A 19,219-nucleotide genomic window follows, 5' to 3' on the forward strand; every position below is an offset into this window, starting at 1 on the left:
GCGTTAGGGCATTATGCAACTATAGTCGACCTTGTTGGTACTAATTGACTAGTTAAAAATAAAAGTTAATTTTTTTCCCGATTTTGTAGGCCTCAAGATCAGCTAGATTATAGTTATAATCACAGTTTAGTATAGTACAGTATAGTACACCGTTTTTAAATGTACAAATATGTATTTCCAAAAACAAACATAATAGCTAGTTAATTAAACAACTAGTCGACTAGTAGACTAGTCCTATACTAATGAAAATGACTAGAAGTGAATGCCCTAGCGACGTGCGTGCGTGCGTGCGTACCTGGTGTGAGTGAGCTCGTTGCATGGCTGGGGTACAGGGGCTGGAGCTGCTCCCGGAGCCCAGTCTGGAGTGCATCTGGCTGGGCAGGCCGGCGGCAGACAGCAGCTTGGCCAGGTTAATCTCCTGGAGGTCCAACTGAAAGATATACGATGCATAATTATAACATTCTGTATGTGTGTGTGTGTGTGTGACGCGCAGCCGCGCACGTGCGTGTAGTTGTGTCCCCCCCCCGCGTGATGAAGTTTAAGTGGAAGTCGTCCTAAAAGACGCATGCGCGCGCGCGCGCAAACACACACACACACACACACACACACACACACATAATGTTCAAGGGCCAAGGGGAAAAACGCAGAGGAGGAAGGAAATGAAAAGGCGAAGGTATAGTGAGGAAAGCTAACAGTAGCTTCCCTCGCTAACACTTGTGACCAGATTTGACTGAGAGCCTGCCATCGTGGAAACTCCAGCTTCACACCAGAGGAGAAAAACTTTTTTTTTCCAAAATGAGTTAATAGCACAGGCAGACTCTTCACATACTAGAGCATGTCTGAAATAAGTGTCAGAGCTGAAATGTAAATATGAAATAAATGCTTTTAATAAATTAACCTCTTGATCCCCTAAACATGTAGCTATGTGTAATGTTAGAGACCACAGAAGTGAACCTTTCAAGCCTGTTTTCTCAACTCGCCGTTTACTCTATAAGCCATATCTCCAAAACTATGGTGGGTCAAACTGAACAACCAATATGTCAATTTGAAGCTAAAAAAATAAAATTCAAAAAAGTCCCTCAGTCAAATTTAGTCACACTTGATAACACTGAGCGCGCTCCAAGGAAACACACAAGGTTAGGAGTGCAAAGGTCAGGTAAAGATGGAACTTTAGTGCTTCCTCAAACTCATCCGTGTGGGTATTCAGTCCCCCCCCCCCCCCCATCTGAAAACATGGCTGTACGTGCTTCCAATTCAAGATTTGTGTTGATAAAATGTTTCAAATGTATCCCCAAATAATTATGAGTACTTTTACTTTTGATACTTAAATATATCGCAAATTCACATACATTTTTATGCTCATGCCAATACATTTGAACCTTTTACTACAGACCATTTCTATGTTTACCAGTTTTACCACGCGGCGCTGGCTGTCTGCGGGGCAGCTATAGGCTTGGGTTAGGGGGAGGGGGGGGGGGGGCAGTTTTACCGCGCGGCGCTGGCTGTTTGCGGGGCAGCTAGGCTTGGCGCCGACGGAAGCGGCCGCCGTGGGGGAGGCTTGCACGCCGCCACCGCCGCCGCTGTTAGCTAGCCTCTGGACACTGCTGCTGGCCATGGCGGCGGCGGCGGCGGCTGGCCTCTCTCTCTCCCGCTGCTGCAGCCTCTGCTGCCTCGCTCGCTCCCGCTCCTTCTCCCTGTGCCTGTGGTCGTGCTGCAAGGAGAGCAGCTGCGTCTGGTCCTTGGGGAGGGTGCGCTGGGAGCGCCTGCTGCCCGCCGCCGGCTGCAGATGCTGGGCTACGGGATGCTGAGGCTTGGCCCCCGGCGGGGGCTGGAAGTGTTGCTGCTGCTGCTGCTGAAGCAGACGATTTGGAGGCGCAGCTCGCTGTAATAGCGGCCGAGACGCACACAAACAATGGAAGCACGCACGCACACACACGCAAAAAGACACACGTCGCACGCACGCACACACACGCACACACACACACACACACACACACACACACAGAGGAGACAACATTGAAGCGCACGTTAACAAGGCACGCTGACAAGCTGAGCTGGACTTCATGATACTCCGGTTGTACGTCGACCGGGCGCTGTCGGGGCACAAACCTTGTGCAGTAAGTCCACAACTGTGTTTCTTTTCCGTGGATCCAGTGTAGTTATTATTTAGTCACAAAAAGCATATACTTTTTTCCACCTTCCAAGTACACCAAGGAAGGAGAAAAAAAGACTATTATGTCTTTTTTTCTCCACCTACAAGCCCGCAACGTGTCGCATTGTAACGTGTTGCACTTGTGGGCTTGTAGATCAGCCATTTTTGTGAGACACACAGATGTAATGTATATGAATAAAACAATAGAAAATATGGAGATACAAGGTTTCTGCCCGACAGAAAGGATATGATTGAATCCAGCACACGACTCATACACAGCACATGTAAGGAAGGACAGCAACAGGGACATGCGGGGACTGGGTATGGCGGTTGGAGACAGGACTGCTCCACTTTCTTTGAAGTGTTGCTTCTTCAATAAATAATCACATACTAAGCCACATAATAAGCTTACAAAAGATACCCATTTTTTGCTTTTGCAAACACATGTCTTCAGACTCATATATGAAGTATATATGGATGGAGTCAGTGTTGATTTTGACAGCAACATTTTATTTTGTTTTTAGTCATAGTCTTTTGAATAACATAAGTTTGAGTCATATTTTAGTCATCTGAAATGTAATGGTTAACCCGTAGTCTAGTTTTAGTTGACTATTGACTAAATACCATAAGATTTTAGTCGACTAAATCTACATTTGATTTAGTCAACTAAAATGTGAATTGACAGTCCTTGATGGTGACTTAAAGGACAACCAGATCTTATTGTAATGTGTAATTTGGGAGAAAATAAACACTTTCCTGGGATGTTTTTATTTGTGTTTTTAGATATTTTAGTATTTCAAAGTCCTGTCCTCTTTGCTGGATTACTACAATGACCATAATGCTTTGCTGCACTCACCCCACCTTGTGGAAAGGGAGAGGGCTGTCTTACAGAGACAACATGTAGTCCAGGAAGTAAGTGAGACCAGTGTCCATGACATCACTGGCACTTATACTAAAATATCTATTCTAAAAGCATGTATTACACACAGAAAAACCCCAGGAAAGTGTCTCCCAAACATCATTAAAATGAGATCTGGTTGCAAAAGGGGCGACGTGGCCCTTAAATGCCTTATTTTAATACACTTGGTTGCTGATAGATAGCTTGTAGATCTGTTATTTTCAGAGCACAGCCCCCGAGCGCATCCAAGACACCCAGCATTTTCTTTCTTTATTTCATATGTTTGAGGAGCGCCAGCCCCTCCTATATACACAGGTTTAATATTTGTCTTCAGTTCAATGTTTGTTTTGTAAACGCCATTGACAATGAAGGGAAAAATGTACGTCACAATTTACCTCATTACGTCACATTGCCTCTTTATTGTTAATGGCGTTTGTGTTGGCACCGTTTGTTTTACATCACCATTACATCACCTAACCAAGCGCCCCTCACGGGTGTGATTTTTTTATGGAGGGATAGACAATAGGCTGACAGCAACTGGGGAGAGAGATGGGGGGGGGGGGGTGACATGCAGTAAAGGCCGTCGGGATCGGGAGTCGAACCCGCGGCACACTTCCAGACTGGATTACCAGCCAAAGGTGCCTGGACCGCTGAGCCTGCACGGCCGAGACACCCAGCAGTTTTATTTGGTAAGACATGTATACACGTTATATAGGCATTCAATGGACCATATGCAGACTGCGGCCATCTTACCATATAAGTTAATGGCAAGGTGCTAACAAGGTGCAACTTCCCATAGACAGCCAAACAGAAAAGTCCTGTCTGATTGTATTACACAACGTCAAACTCACCAACATTGCAGCCGTACGAAAAGCTTGGATTATTCTCTTTCTATCCTCAAAGTGTTTGTTTCATAGAAAATCCACTGTAGACATGTCATGAGCTATATACTTTCTGTCCTTGGGTAGGTGATTATTTTTCCAAGTGTTGCAGTTTGGAAGTGCTCGTTAGATATCACTCAACTGGCCCGAGTATACCACCTGCTTTGAATTTGCACATAATGCAGGAGGCAGCATAGGCTTTACTGAAAACGAGCGCTTCCAAACTCTGAGTCTGCAAATGGTCAATAGGCTACAGCATTGACCAATATCAGACATCAACATACATATATTTGTGCGACAATTGCTCGTCAACTTAAAACGCAGACCTGCATGACCTCTTCAACTTGGAGCCACGTCGTGTAATCACATTAACCCATTCTGACCTGAGATCAGATTCATACGAGGTTTCCACTGGACACACACTGGTCTGATTATAACCCATTCTGACCTGAGATCAGATTTAAAAAAAAATGTCAGTCGTTCTTCGAATTTTTCAAAAATAGCAGACCTACAAGCTCGTATCGCGCCACTCGGTGGCGCGCTATGAGCTTGTAGATCTGCTATTTTTCAATAGGTAAAGCATAACATGATGCTTACACCAAAATGGGTTCCCGTTCAGAATGGGTTAATGTTCTGGGAACACACACACACGCGTAACGACTCTGACCTACACATCAACAAGTGAGTGGGAAAAAATGTGTGTGCTGTTAATGCGACTTTCACAACATTCCCGTAAAAAAATGTGAACGATGTCTTCATGGGAAACGAGAGGAGCTTGGCCCATGCCGCACGCACGCACGCACGCGCGCACGGACGCACGCGCGCACGCACGCACGCACGCACACGCTCAATTTTGAGGTATTAAGTACTTGGAGATTTCCAATACTTTTACTTCTACTCTCTACATCTCAGATATAAATATTGTACTTTTACTCCACTACATTTTATTGCAATCTTCAGCTACTAGTTACTTTGTAGATTGTTACAAAATTTACGACAAATACATGAACCACTTCAGCCCTATACATACATTTTACATTTATACATTTTTGCCCATATAAGGCACTCATATTCCACCACTGAGTAGTAGGACGGGGGAACCCCTTTTGGTGATTTAAGCATTATATTATACTTAAGCTATTAAAGGGACACTTCACCCTTTTTGCAAAAAAATACATGTTAATGACGTTTAGAAGCTTTAGATCACTTTCCTGGGGGTATTTATGTGTGTAATATGTGGTTTTAGATATTTTAGATTGTAGCAGTGAGCCTGTTGTCTCTGATGTCATGTACACTGGTCTCACTACCTTCCTGGACTACAATTCCCATAATTCTTTGGTGCACTGCTCCTCCTTGTGGATAGGGGGAGAGCTGTCTTACTGAGACAACATGTAGTCCAGGAAGGAAGTGAGCCCAGTGTCCATGACATCAGAGACAACAGGCTCACTGCTACAATCTAAAATATCTAAAACCACATATTACACACATAAAGACCCCCAGGAAAGTGTTCTAAAGCTCCTAAACGTCATTAACATATATTTTTTTGCAAAAAGGGTGAAGTGTCCCTTTAAATAAATGCAGATCTACAAGCTCGAGTGGCGCGCTATGAGCTTGTAGTTCTGCTATTTTATTTTTAATCGCGAAAATGTGGCACAAATCTTTGAATATATTCTTTCAGAGCGAACCTTTTTAACTAAAATCTTTGCTTCTGGGGGGGGTCCCTGGAACAACATATTTTCAGATGGGGGGGGGGGGGGGGGTCTGCGGCCAATTACATATAATGTTTAGGGGGTCCTTGACATGAAAATGTTTGAGAACCACTGACATAGTGGTTCAGAAAACTGTCGAATCTGGTGTCAGGTCTAAATTAGTTAACACAACAATGTTGCTGTCAGTGGTGAAGAGTAACTAAGTGCATTTGGTCAAGTTCTGTACTTGAGGTGTTTTCATAATTAGGCTGCTTCTATTCCACTTTATCTCTGTCGAAAATATTGCACTTTTTATTCCACTACAATTATTTGAAAACTTTAGTTACTTTGTTTGCAGATTTTGGTAACTATATAACAAAACATGCATTAAACAAATTAGGCCCTATATATTTCATTCTTTGGCTATTAAACGAAAAAGCTGATCTACAAGCTCGAAAAAGTATCACATCACGACAGGTTGTAAGCTCGTAGATCTGCATTATTTATTTTTTGCAAATAAAAATAAAGTACTTCTAAGTATATATATATATATTTTTTTTTTTTACCCAATACAAGTGAAACCTTGAATACAGGATTTTTTTACCAGAACACACATCTCTACACTGTGGAATTGCTACTTTTACTTAACCCATTCTGACCTGAGATCAGATTCATACAAGGTTTCCACTGGACACACACTGGTCTGATTAACCCATTCTGACCTGAGATCAGATTCTAAAAATGTCAGTCGTTCTTCGATTTTTCAAAAATAGCAGACCTACAAGCTCGTAGCGCGCCACTCGGTGGCGCGCTATGAGCTTGTAGATCTGCTATTTTTCAATAGCTAAAGCATAACATGATGCCAACACCAAAATGGGTTCCCCGTTCAGAATGGGTTAATCAGAACAATCTGAGCAATCTGAACAGAACAATGTCTTTGTCACGGTGAGACAATCGTGTTCTCAGTGTCCTTTCCGCAACAACACCATGTGTCCATCGACTCTAGCTGTGTGACGTGACATCATTGCAATGTCAGCTTGATTCAAAACACAGCCAGAGAGAGCGAGAGATGGAGAAGGAGAAACACACACACACACACACACACACACACACACACACACACACACACACACACACACACACGCACAGCAAAATGTCTCAAACTGGTTATCAATCCATTGCGTCAAAATGTGATAAAAAAACGTGTGCGCGCCACAAAGTGCCATCCTTCAGCGGACGCACATCGGCACGTTTGTGTGTCTTTCTTCTGTCCTATACTGTACTTGCGGTGCCCTTTCCAACGCCAACAGACAAGTCCCACATCTCAAGGCACAGCTGTATCCGTGGCGAAAATAGATCATCTAAAATTTAGATGATCTATTTAAAAGCTCACAATGTGCCATGTCGCGAGTCAGTGTTGATGTCATCGACTAAAAACTATGACCAAAACTGTCCTTCGATTATTCCCTTTTTCGCTGACAAATGAAATTAAAAACCAAACTATGATGACTAAAACTGAGACTAAATATATTGACAATTTCGTCAACAAATAAAAACTAGCCTAAAATATTGGGGAGGGACTAGTGGAGAAGAGATCCAGCAAGAACTAAAAAAGACAAACAATTGTAGGTGTTGCTGTAGATCAGCTATTTCCAGCATGCAACCAAGTGTAAACTTAGGCCACCAAGACCTGGAAATGTAATTTCATGGCGACAAAATCAACTGAAGCTATTACGCTATTCCAGGGGGTTTTCAACAGGTGGACCTGCAGTGGTCTTCCGTGAAGGTATTGCATGTGGTCCCTGACCATTCATTTAGTAATGTATAGGATTTGTAGATATTCTAAAATGTATATTTCCACTAGTTGAGAAACGTGAAGTGAATGACCATGGAGGTGACCTCTGATAATGTCATTCTTAGGAAATTATTAGTAGTCAGTGGACCATTGGTTGAGAAACAGTGGGATGTATGTATACACATGGGATGCATAGCAAGTGTTACAGAAGCACAAATTTTAGCCCATATATCCCCACCCAACACAGCAGCGGTCCCCATGGTTGATTCTAATAGTCTGGGTATATCCCCACCCAACACAGCAGTGGTCCCCATGGTTGATTCTAATAGTCTGGATATATCCCCACCCAACACAGCAGTGGTCCCCATGGTTGATTCTAATAGTCTAGATATATCCCCACCCAACACAGCAGTGGTCCCCATGGTTGATTATAATAGTCTAGATATATCCCCACACAACACAGCAGTGGTCCACAGGTTGATTATAATAGTCTAGATATATCCCCACCCAACACAGCAGTGGTCCCCATGGTTGATTATAATAGTCTAGATATATCCCCACACAACACAGCAGTGGTCCACAGGTTGATTCTAATAGTCTGGATATATCCCCACCCAACACAACAGTGGTCCCCATGTTGATTATGATAGTCAGTCAGAGTACTTCCTTAGCATAGAGCAAGACAGCATGCTCGCTTTCTCCGCCATCTCACAACGCCACGACGCACGGACCGCCCCACGGAACCTACAGTATAGCGCCTCACAGCCCTGTCCTCCAACCTCAATCTGCCCTGCATTACACACGCCAAACATTCTAACAATCATCCTAATTCAATTAATTTGCGTCAAAAGCATCTCCCTGCTGATCACGTGTCACCAATGTCACCAGCGAAATGCATGTTGGGACGGGCACAGATTAATACTGGGACACACTTTCCCGCGCAACAGACCCACACGGGTAAACAATTCCCCCCCCCCCCCCCTATCACATTGCCCACACTGAACATAATTTTCTGTTCATATATTCAGAACGGGTAAGGACTAGTTATTATTAGTATTATTATTATTCCCTTCACCCAATACACCTCGTGGCAGCTCTGTTAATTCTGCAAAAAAATAAATAGAGGGAAGGATAGAGGCAAGGAAAGGATGTTCTATACCTGATCTGGTGTGGAGTCAACAGGATCACTGCTCTGCTGTCTGCCGGAATGGTCCTATACACACACACACACACACACACACACACACGCACACGCACACGCACACGCACACGCACACGCATTATTATCAATGTCTACATTTCTAAACAAAATCCTAAAGCTGTATACATACAACCACAAGCTTGTCCCATTGTGATTCGCAACACATGCACGTGCGCACACGCATGTGCACACACGCACACGCATGTGTGCACACACGCACACGCGCGCGCACACACACACACACACACACACCTGCCAATGTTCATTAGTGTACACCGAGCTCTCAGGCAGCACTGTGAGAGGTATGAGTTCAAATATTCAGTGTGTCCTACATGGATCCCAGCTGTCCGCCAACGCCCTTAAAGGGAAACTTCACCCTTGTTGCAAAAGGATATTATGTTAATGATGTTTAGAAGATTTAGAACACTTTCCTGGGGGTCTAAATGTGTGTAATAATATGTGGTTTTTAGATATTTTAGATTTTAGCAGTGAGCCCAGTGTCTCTGATGTCATGGACACTGGGCTCACTTACTTCCTGGATTACATCTAGGACAAATAAGGAGGATAAAGCACGGAGGTGCGGCCCGGTCTCCTGCGGGATGTTTGCACATGCTCAGTGTAAACAGGAACTGCGATGATGGAGTGTCCCAGCAGAGGTGCTAGATAGAAAGTGCATAACTTGAGATGTAAATAGTGAGTCCCAGAACAGTTGAGAATTAAACAGCAGTCACCCTTCCCTTTTCAGATGTTTTATATCATCCACAGCACTTGAATGAACAGTATCCATGTTCCTTTGTCATTTCACAAAAATAAAAGTTTGACACCAAAGAACATGGAAAATCCACAAAAAAATATATACAAAAACATTAACATTTAGTAAATGTACTTTTATCTTTCAGTCTGTTATACAAAAGAAATCCACAGTTATGAAATTGAATTAAAATAAAAACAAAATCAACTTTGTACTATTCTCTCTTTTTTTGATATCCTTTTTATTATTTCAGTTCAGGGTCAGCAACTCTCATGCACCTCTAGCACCTCTGCTGGAACACTCCATCATCGCAGTTCCTGTTTACACTGCAAACCTCCCGCAATGCTCTATCCTCTTTATTTGTCCTAGGATTACATGTTGTCTCAGTAAAACAGCCCTCCCCCTATCCACAAGGAGGAGCAGTGCACCAAAGCATTATGGGAATTGTAGTCCAGGAAGGAAGTGAGCCCTGCAGTGTTGATGACATCAGACACATGCTGCGGGCTCATGTATTTTTTTTGCAAAAAGGGTGAAGTGTCCCTTTAAGTATTCATATTTCAATACGGCTGCACTACAGAATCAAAAGTGTTATGGTCAATTCACCAGGATCCTGGATGGCTTAATTAAACAAATGATTTATAATGAATGATTCATATTTTTGTAATGATGTAATGGGAAAAAAAATGAACGGCTGATTTTTCAGTAGGTCCAGAAAACCACACCCACTGCTTTGGTCTATACACAAATATTTGAATATTTGCAGAAGAAGATATTTTTTCCCCCTGAAAAGTAACAGTTTTGTACATACTATACTATATACATATAGTATAAAGTGCTATGCATTTTATGTAGTCATAGCACTTTATAGTAGGCTATAGTATAGCATGTATAGTTCATATGTACAGTTTATCATTATATGGATATTTCACGTTCTTAGCTTACGCATGTTTCATGATACAGTAACTACTTCTTATATACGTGTGATGTATTGCCATGTTTTTGTTCTTGCTTTGTATGTCGCTCTGGATTAAGAGTGTCCGCTAAATGCCTAAATTGAAAATTGTATACTATAGGTTTCTAGATGACAGCGTGTGGTGATGCAGTCGTATTGAAGTGCAACGGAGCATGAGACACATTAATGAAGCCTGTTGAAACTAATGGCTTCTGACTCATCCGTGTGATCCACTGAAATAAGTACAGATACCTCACGCACGCACGCACGCACGCACCAGTGTAATCAATATAATATGGGGCGACAGGGCTTTTGCCGTTGCTGCCCCAACCCTGTGGAAAGCACAGAGGTGCCGTCACCCTCAGAACCTTCAAAACCGCCCTCAAACACCCCCCCCTCTTCAATATTGCTTTCCCTGGCTAATTCTTCATTATATAATTAGCGTGCAAGCAGTGTAATTGGCTGGGTATGTCGCTGTTGTCCACCGGCCAATAGGGGACCACCGTTATTGATGATGTAAATAAGGTACGTTTGGTGATCGTGATGTATACATGTATGTATGTATGTATGTACAGTATGTATGTATGTATGTCAGGGTAAGAATGGCGGTCCCTTATTGGCTGTTGATGGTGACATAACTAAGGTACTGTATACGTTTCAAGGTTGGTTTAAGGTCGATAACGTTTCGAAAGGATTTAGAACAGCAGCTGCATTACATTAGTACATTAGTATGCAGTACTTGCGCGCTATGCTTGCGCACAAGTCATGTTTGGCCTACTTGTGTGCAAGGCGGAAGTTGGCACCTCGACAGAGTGCATTTCTAGTTATTACTTGCGCAAGCAGAGCGCGCAAGTGAGGTGGTCGTGCTGGCTTTTTTATGCTTATGCTCGTGGTACAGTATATATGTACAGATTTTGAGTGTGACGTCATAAAGATATGTATCAATGCCGGGGTATAACTGGCTTTCGATGGTGACGCAATAAAGATATGTTTCAGTGTCGGGTGGATTAAAGTATGTCTCTATGTATTGTGGGAGGTCGGGTGGGAAATACAACTCAGAGTGCAGTTTCAGGGGTTAGACACACGATGGCGCCCCTTGCTTTATTTCTCCAACAGCTTCAAACAAAGTCAGTTTTCACAAACAGAACTCAGACAGTAATATTCTTTGCATGAGGTCCCGGTTCCGAGGCGGGAGTCGTCACTGCAGAGGATGAGAGGGGATGTTAGCATACGGTCAGAGCACAAGGTAAGTACAAAGTTGGGGCCTGAGACACCCGGTCTAGGCAGTCTACCAACTAGACCTTTGTATAACTCTTTCTCTTCTTCTTTTCCAGGTTCCAGAGGCGGCCAGGAGGCTCCCCCGGAGGTAGGTAAGGGGGTGCGTATCTTTCTCTATCCACAAGGCACCGAAGAGTACTTTAGAGTAGAAGTACTCGGATACGGGGTGGTGAGTAATTAGAGTAAAAGTACTTGGTATGGTACCGGGCGGGGATGGTACGGAGGGCCCCTTAGGCTCGGCCAACAGGAAGATACCCAAGCATTTATATTCTTATTTCTCTCTATCTACTGGGTGGCCGTGTCGGTACGACAACGGCAGTCAGGGGGTTAACACAAAGTAAGCGCTCTAGTTTCTAACGGTCTTCTTTCACCGGGCCTGGCGGCGCAAGCCAACTTAAAGTCTCTTCAAAGGGTGAAATAAACATAACACGGGCCTGTCTTCTTTCACAGGGTGGACGTGACACTTTATCTAGAGCCTGCTAGCTTCCATTAGTCTCTACGGGGTTATCTTCATTCAACAATCTTCAGTGTACAACACCACGGTGACACTCTTCATTCACAGTCTTCATTTAGCATCGACAGGGTGACTTCCTTCATTCACAATCTTCGTTATTATCCTTAGCTGCTCATTTGCCACTATGAGTGCCTCTTCTTAATAACACGGGTGATAGATAGTGAACGGTTTGTCTTACTGCGACCTTATGGAGCTGTTGAGCTGCCGTTTCCATACGAGGGTCCCGTCTCCGCACTCGTCCCCGATACGAGCCAGGTGGGTCTCCAGCAGGTATGCGGCTCTCCGTGTATATTTGTCTATGGGGGGCACACGCTCCTGCGTGTGCTTCCAGCCCCACTCCTACAAGCCTGGTGATGTGAGAATATAAGAGAGCAATTGAGTGGTGATACAAACGATCAAACAATAAACATAGTCCATACGTGAGAGTCCATAAGTGAGAGGAGTGTGGACTTACCATCCAACGCCGAGTGGACGGCATATGCTGCGCGAGCGTCTGTGTGTAGCAGGGATCTGATACTGCTAGGTGCGTAGGTTGTTTATAAAGGGCGCGGCTGACAGGCTGCGGCTGTCCTTAATTGCTAACCAGGGCGGCGGCCGGAATGAGGCGCAGCTGATTTAGAATTGCTCTGGGATAGTACACTGAGTCTATGACACGGCCGTGGGCGTGCCTGGTTGTCATGGTAACGCGCCCCTCCCCCTGAGGTGAGACCTGACACACTCCACACACTCCCCCCCTAAGTTTCTTGCTACCGCAAGGAGCTTGACTACTTCCCTCGTCTTCGTACAGTCTTGAGAGCGCGTCCGCGTGTTTCATCTTGGTCCCGGGCCGGTGCTCTATCTCGAACTTGTAGCTCTGGAGCTCGACGAACCAGCGGGTGACGCGGTCGTTGCGGTCTTTGTTCGCCGCCATCCACTTGAGTGGCGCGTGGTCGGTCACGAGGGTGAACTGTCTGCCCCATAAGTAGTACCGGAGGTGGTGGATGGCCCATTTCACGGCCAGACACTCCTTCTCGACAGTGGAGTAGTTACGCTCGTGCTTCAGCAGCTTCCTGCTGATGTACAGAACGGGATGCTCATCTCCGTCTACCGGCTGGGACAGGACGGCGCCGACCCCGGTGTTGGACGCATCCGTGGCGAGGCTGAAGGGCCTGTTGAAGTTCGGCGCTACGAGCACCGGCTCACTGCACAGGGCGGTCTTCAGGGTGCGGAAGGCTTCGTCCGCCTCGTCTGTCCATTGGACGTGGTGGGGGAGGCTCTTCTTCGTCAAATCGTGGAGGGGGGCCGCGATCGTGGCGAAATTTTTGACGAATTTCTGATAATAGGCGATCAGGCCGAGGAAGGACTTGACCTGCTTCTTGGTCACCGGACGTGGCCAGGTCTGGATCTTCTCCACCTTCCTCGTCTGTGGTCGGATGCACCCACGGCCGATGGTGTAACCGAGATAGTCGGTCTCGGTCCACCCAATGCGGCACTTCTTCGCGTTGGCGGTCAGGCCGGCCGCCCGGAGGGTGGCTAGGACGGTGTCGACCCGCTCCAGGTGTTGGCCCCAGGTGGCGCTGTGGATGATCACATCATCCAAATAGGCCGCCGCGAACGCCTGGTGGGGTCGCAATATCCGGTCCATCAACCTCTGGAACGTGGCGGGGGCTCCGTGCACTCCGAAGGGCATCACTCTGTACTGGAAGAGTCCGTCGGGGGTGATAAAGGCGGTTTTCTGCTTGGCTCTTTCCGTGAGGGGGACCTGCCAGTACCCTTTCGTCAGGTCGAGGGTGCTGATGAACCGGGCGGGCCCCAGCCGGTCGATCAGCTCATCGACGCGTGCCATGGGATACGCGTCGAATACGGAGATCTCGTTTAGCTTCCGGAAGTCGTTGCAGAAACGAAGGGTGCCGTCGGGCTTGGGGACTATTACGATCGGCTCGACCAGGCACTGTGGGACTCCTCGATGACCCCCAGCTCGAGCATCTTCTTAACTTCTTCCCTTATGGCCTCTCGTCGTGCCTCCGGGATCCGGTACGGCCGTAGTCTCACTACCTGGCCGTTAGGGGTGTCGATGTCGTGTTTTAACACGGAGGTGTGTCCCGGGAGCTCGGAGAACACGTCGCGGTTCCGATTGAGGAGTTCCCGCAAGTCCTGCGTCTGCTGGGGCGTCAGACCCTCGCCAAGGGCTACGGCCGGGGCCTGCGGGGAGACAAAGGTCAATAAAGCGGGTAGGGGTACTTCCTCCGGCGTATGCCACCGTTTCAGTATATTCACGTGATATATCTGGTGTCCCCTTCTTCTGCCTGGCTGGCTCACCCGGTAGTTTACGGCTCCTTTCCTCTCCACGACTTCATATGGGCCCTTCCACCGGGCCAGGAACTTACATTCGCTGGTGGGGACCAACACCAGCACCTTATCGCCAGGGGCGAACTCACGGATTTTGGCACCCTTATTGTAGGTGCGGGCCTGGGCGGTCTGGGCTGCGGCCATGTGCTCTCTTACGATGGGCCATATGCGTTTGGCGCGCTCCTGGAGTGCGTCTACGTGTTCGATGACACTGCGGAGGGGGGACGGCTGGCTCTCCCAGGCTTCTTTAGCCAGGTCGAGGAGGCCACGCGGTTTCCTCCCGTACAGGAGCTCAAAGGGCGAGAACCCGGTTGACGCCTGGGGTACTTCGCGAATCGCGAAGAGCACAAACGGGATGAGGCGGTCCCAATCCTTGGCGTCCTCTTCCGTGACGCGTTTTAGCATTTTCTTTAAGGTCTGGTTAAACCGCTCGACCAACCCATCCGTCTCGGGGTGGTAGGCGGAGGTCCGTATACGCTTGACCCTTAACCATTTGTACAGGGCCGATAAAACACGTGCCCTGGTCCGTCAGGATCTCGTCCGCGATGCCGACGTGGCTGAATAACATCAGCAGCTCGTGGGCAATAGCCCGGGCGTTGGCGGTACGGAGGGGGATGGCCTCCGGATAGCGCGTCGCATAGTCCATGATGACTAAAATGTAGCGGTGTCCCCGGGCGGACTTAGGGAGGGGTCCGACAATATCCATGGCGATACGGGAAAACGGCACATCAATAATTGGCATCGGGATTAGCGGGCTGTGGGGAACTCCGCGGGGGGCGGTTAGCTGGCACTCGGCACAGGAGCGGCAAAACTCCTCAATGGCCTTCTTAACGCCTGGCCAGTAGAAGCGGGCGGTGACCCGGTCGTAAGTATTTTGTACGGCCAGGTGGGCCCCTAACTGGTGGGAGTGGGCGAGATACATTACTCGGGACACATACGTTTTTGGGACGAGTAATTGTTCGACGACCTCCCCCGCGGGGTCTTTGCAAGCGCGGTACAGTAAGTCGTGTCGGACGAAGAAGTGTGGGAAAGGTTTCTCACTCACCCCCGGGTTCAGCTTCCCGTCGACGGCCACGACGTTCCGCCGGGCGCCAGCCAGGTTGGGGTCGGCCCACTGCGCGGTGGCGAACGACCCTTGCCGCCGGGGGGGCGGCGTGTCTATTCTGGGGAACTCTAGGAAGGGGTCTTCACCGAGGGCCGGCGTGTCGTCGGCATCGGAGGCCTCCGCTTCTTCCGGCCAGGGTTCTGGCTGGGGACTTCCTCTGCCGCTGCTGGTGGACGAGGTCCCGTCTTCGCGGAGGGCGGGGCAGGCGACGAGGGGTACGCTACTTCGGCGGCGTCGGCGGCGCTGCGTCCTGGGGGGCCCTCGTCGTCCCGGGTTCCAGTATTTCTCGAACAGCGGACAGTCCGTTCCGATCAAGAGGGGGACTGGGAGTTCGGGGACCACTCCGGCGGCGACCAACGCGGAGCCACGGGGGGTCTGTACGGTCACGTGGGCGACGGGGTACCGTCGGACATCTCCGTGGACACACGTGACCGGGATGGTGGGTCCATTGGTGGCGGAGGCGAGGTCACCCCGGACCAGCGTCACCACGCTGCCTGAGTCCAGCAAGGCATGGGTGTCGGTCCCATCAACCCGGGCGGGGAGGGTGGTCTGTCGTCGGCTCTCACTTCCGGTGTGGAGGCAGGGGCGGGGCCCTCTCATGCTGTCTGCGGAGGGCATGGAGACATCGGGGCCGGGGGGCCGCTCTGGGCAGGCCCAGGACAGGTGGTCCTCCCGATTACAGACGTAGCACCTGCGGATCCGCGGGCTGCGGTCGGGGGGGGCCGGAGGCACGGGGCCGGACCGGGGCCGGCGGGGCTGGTCGGCGTCGGTCTCGGCGGTCGTCTGTCTTGGGGACGGCGTCGCTCTTGGTCTGGCGGAGCATATCCGAGCAGACGTGGTGGTTCTCCAGGAGGGCGATCAGGGCGTCCACGGATGTGGGGCTGACTCGGGCAACATATTTCTTGGCGTCGGATGGCAGGGCACGGACACACCGGTCTATGACTAATCTCTCAATCCACGGGGTCTCTCCGCCCGTGGTCAGCCAGCTCTGCGTCAGGCGGTAGAGGTCGGCGACCTGAGCGCGAGGGGGCTGGGCCTGCTGATAGGCCCACATGTGGTACCGCTGGGCCCGGGCGGGCAGGCTGTAGCCGAGGGTGGACAAGATGGCGGCCTTCAGCGTCTCGTAGTCTCGAGCGTCTCTGGCGGGAAGGTCCCGACATGCGCGTTGAGCCTCTCCCGAGAGGTAGGGCGCCAGTATGCCGGCCCAGTCGGCGGCGGGCCACTGCTCGCGGTCGGCGGTGCGTTCGAAGAGTTCGAGGTACGCCTCGATGTCATCCTCGGGGGTCTGCTTGGAGAGGACGGCGTTGGGGGTCCTAGGGACATCGCCGTGTCGGTCTAGCCTGCGGACAACTTCACGCACCGCGTTCTGTAGTTCAGTCTGACTTCGGAGGAGGGCGGCCAATTCGAGGCTGGCCATGGTTAGGCGGTGGTTGAGATCAGATGGATACCCACATTCTCCACCATATGTGGGAGGTCGGGTGGGAAATACAACTCAGAGTGCAGTTTCAGGGGTTAGACACACGATGGCGCCCCTTGCTTTATTTCTCCAACAGCTTCAAACAAAGTCAGTTTTCACAAACAGAACTCAGACAGTAATATTCTTTGCATGAGGTCCCGGTTCCGAGGCGGGAGTCGTCACTGCAGAGGATGAGAGGGGATGTTAGCATACGGTCAGAGCACAAGGTAAGTACAAAGTTGGGGCCTGAGACACCCGGTCTAGGCAGTCTACCAACTAGACCTTTGTATAACTCTTTCTCTTCTTCTTTTCCAGGTTCCAGAGGCGGCCAGGAGGCTCCCCCAGAGGTAGGTAAGGGGGTGCGTATCTTTCTCTATCCACAAGGCACCGAAGAGTACTTTAGAGTAGAAGTACTCGGATACGGGGTGGTGAGTAATTAGAGTAAAAGTACTTGGTATGGTACCGGGCGGGGATGGTACGGAGGGCCCCTTAGGCTCGGCCAACAGGAAGATACCCAAGCATTTATATTCTTATTTCTCTCTATCTACTGGGTGGCCGTGTCGGTACGACAACGGCAGTCAGGGGGTTAACACAAAGTAAGCGCTCTAGTTTCTAACGGTCTTCTTTCACCGGGCCTGGCGGCGCAAGCCAACTTAAAGTCTCTTCAAAGGGTGAAATAAACATAACACGGGCCTGTCTTCTTTCACAGGGTGGACGTGACACTTTATCTAGAGCCTGCTAGCTTCCATTAGTCTCTACGGGGTTATCTTCATTCAACAATCTTCAGTGTACAACACCACGGTGACACTCTTCATTCACAGTCTTCATTTAGCATCGACAGGGTGACTTCCTTCATTCACAATCTTCGTTATTATCCTTAGCTGCTCATTTGCCACTATGAGTGCCTCTTCTTAATAACACGGGTGATAGATAGTGAACGGTTTGTCTTACTGCGACCTTATGGAGCTGTTGAGCTGCCGTTTCCATACGAGGGTCCCGTCTCCGCACTCGTCCCCGATACGAGCCAGGTGGGTCTCCAGCAGGTATGCGGCTCTCCGTGTATATTTGTCTATGGGGGGCACACGCTCCTGCGTGTGCTTCCAGCCCCACTCCTACAAGCCTGGTGATGTGAGAATATAAGAGAGCAATTGAGTGGTGATACAAACGATCAAACAATAAACATAGTCCATACGTGAGAGTCCATAAGTGAGAGGAGTGTGGACTTACCATCCAACGCCGAGTGGACGGCATATGCTGCGCGAGCGTCTGTGTGTAGCAGGGATCTGATACTGCTAGGTGCGTAGGTTGTTTATAAAGGGCGCGGCTGACAGGCTGCGGCTGTCCTTAATTGCTAACCAGGGCGGCGGCCGGAATGAGGCGCAGCTGATTTAGAATTGCTCTGGGATAGTACACTGAGTCTATGACACGGCCGTGGGCGTGCCTGGTTGTCATGGTAACGCGCCCCTCCCCCTGAGGTGAGACCTGACACACTCCACAGTATACATGTATTTATGTATTACGTCACCATCGAAAGCCAGTTATAACCCAGCATTAATGTACATATCTTCATTATGTCACTCAAAATCAATAATATACCACGAGCATACACATAAAAAAACCCAGCCGACCACAGTATAGTACTTTTCAACTTACAACTTACATATACATATACGTTACCCGTTGGCTAACCAATATTGAAACATATCGCAATTACGTCACCATTGACGGCCAGTTATAACCCGACTTTAGTAGTATTTAATTCCAATGTTTTACAGAGAGGCGTACAGAAAACCAATGCTAGGGTCATAGAGAGGTTTTACTGGCCAGGCGCAAAACGCACTATTGAAGAGCTTTGTAGAAGTTGCCCAGAATGCCAACTCACCGCCCCGCGCCCGGTACCCGCCCCCCAACCAGGGTTCAGCCTCACCCGTTTCCTGTCGCTCCTCTTGCTCCTGTCGTCCAATAGGATCCTGTTGTCCTGCAGGTCCGCCTCCTCCACCAAAAGGATCTCCTGAAGCTCCGCCCACTGGAAGGCGGACTCTGTCAGCTGACGCTGCTGTGGAGTATAGACAGCAAGCGCAAGTCAAGAGCGCTTCCGGATGTTATCTCCGTATTTAATGTCCGCCATCAGCCGTTGTCAACACCATTCATTGCAGCCAGTATGGTACACTTCCACACACCGACGTCGTGGCCAGCCATTGTCGGAGTAATAGTCGGACT

The 19,219-nt window shown here is 48.7% G+C and overlaps 1 protein-coding gene across 3 annotated transcripts in view; it reads right to left on the minus strand.

Annotated features, from left to right (window-relative positions):
* LOC308322373 (mitogen-activated protein kinase kinase kinase kinase 4) overlaps positions 1 to 19,219 on the minus strand; it is a 123,581-nt gene that overhangs the window by 51,739 nt on the left and 52,623 nt on the right. The window contains exons 14-17 of one of the 3 annotated variants that reach the window (XM_080773575.1): positions 18,927 to 19,055; positions 8,574 to 8,627; positions 1,490 to 1,882; positions 296 to 430 (exon numbers count right to left, since the gene is read on the minus strand). In XM_080773575.1, coding sequence (XP_080629701.1) covers positions 296 to 430; positions 1,490 to 1,882; positions 8,574 to 8,627; positions 18,927 to 19,055 — 711 coding nt within the window. The remainder of the gene's footprint in view (positions 1 to 295; positions 431 to 1,489; positions 1,883 to 8,573; positions 8,628 to 18,926; positions 19,056 to 19,219) is intronic. The other 2 variants (XM_080773576.1, XM_080773577.1) reach the window with 2 other exon arrangements.

This window comes from Protomyctophum bolini (assembly GCF_963924005.1).
Source record: "Protomyctophum bolini genome assembly, chromosome: 10".
Classification (NCBI taxonomy): Eukaryota; Metazoa; Chordata; class Actinopteri; order Myctophiformes; family Myctophidae; genus Protomyctophum; species Protomyctophum bolini.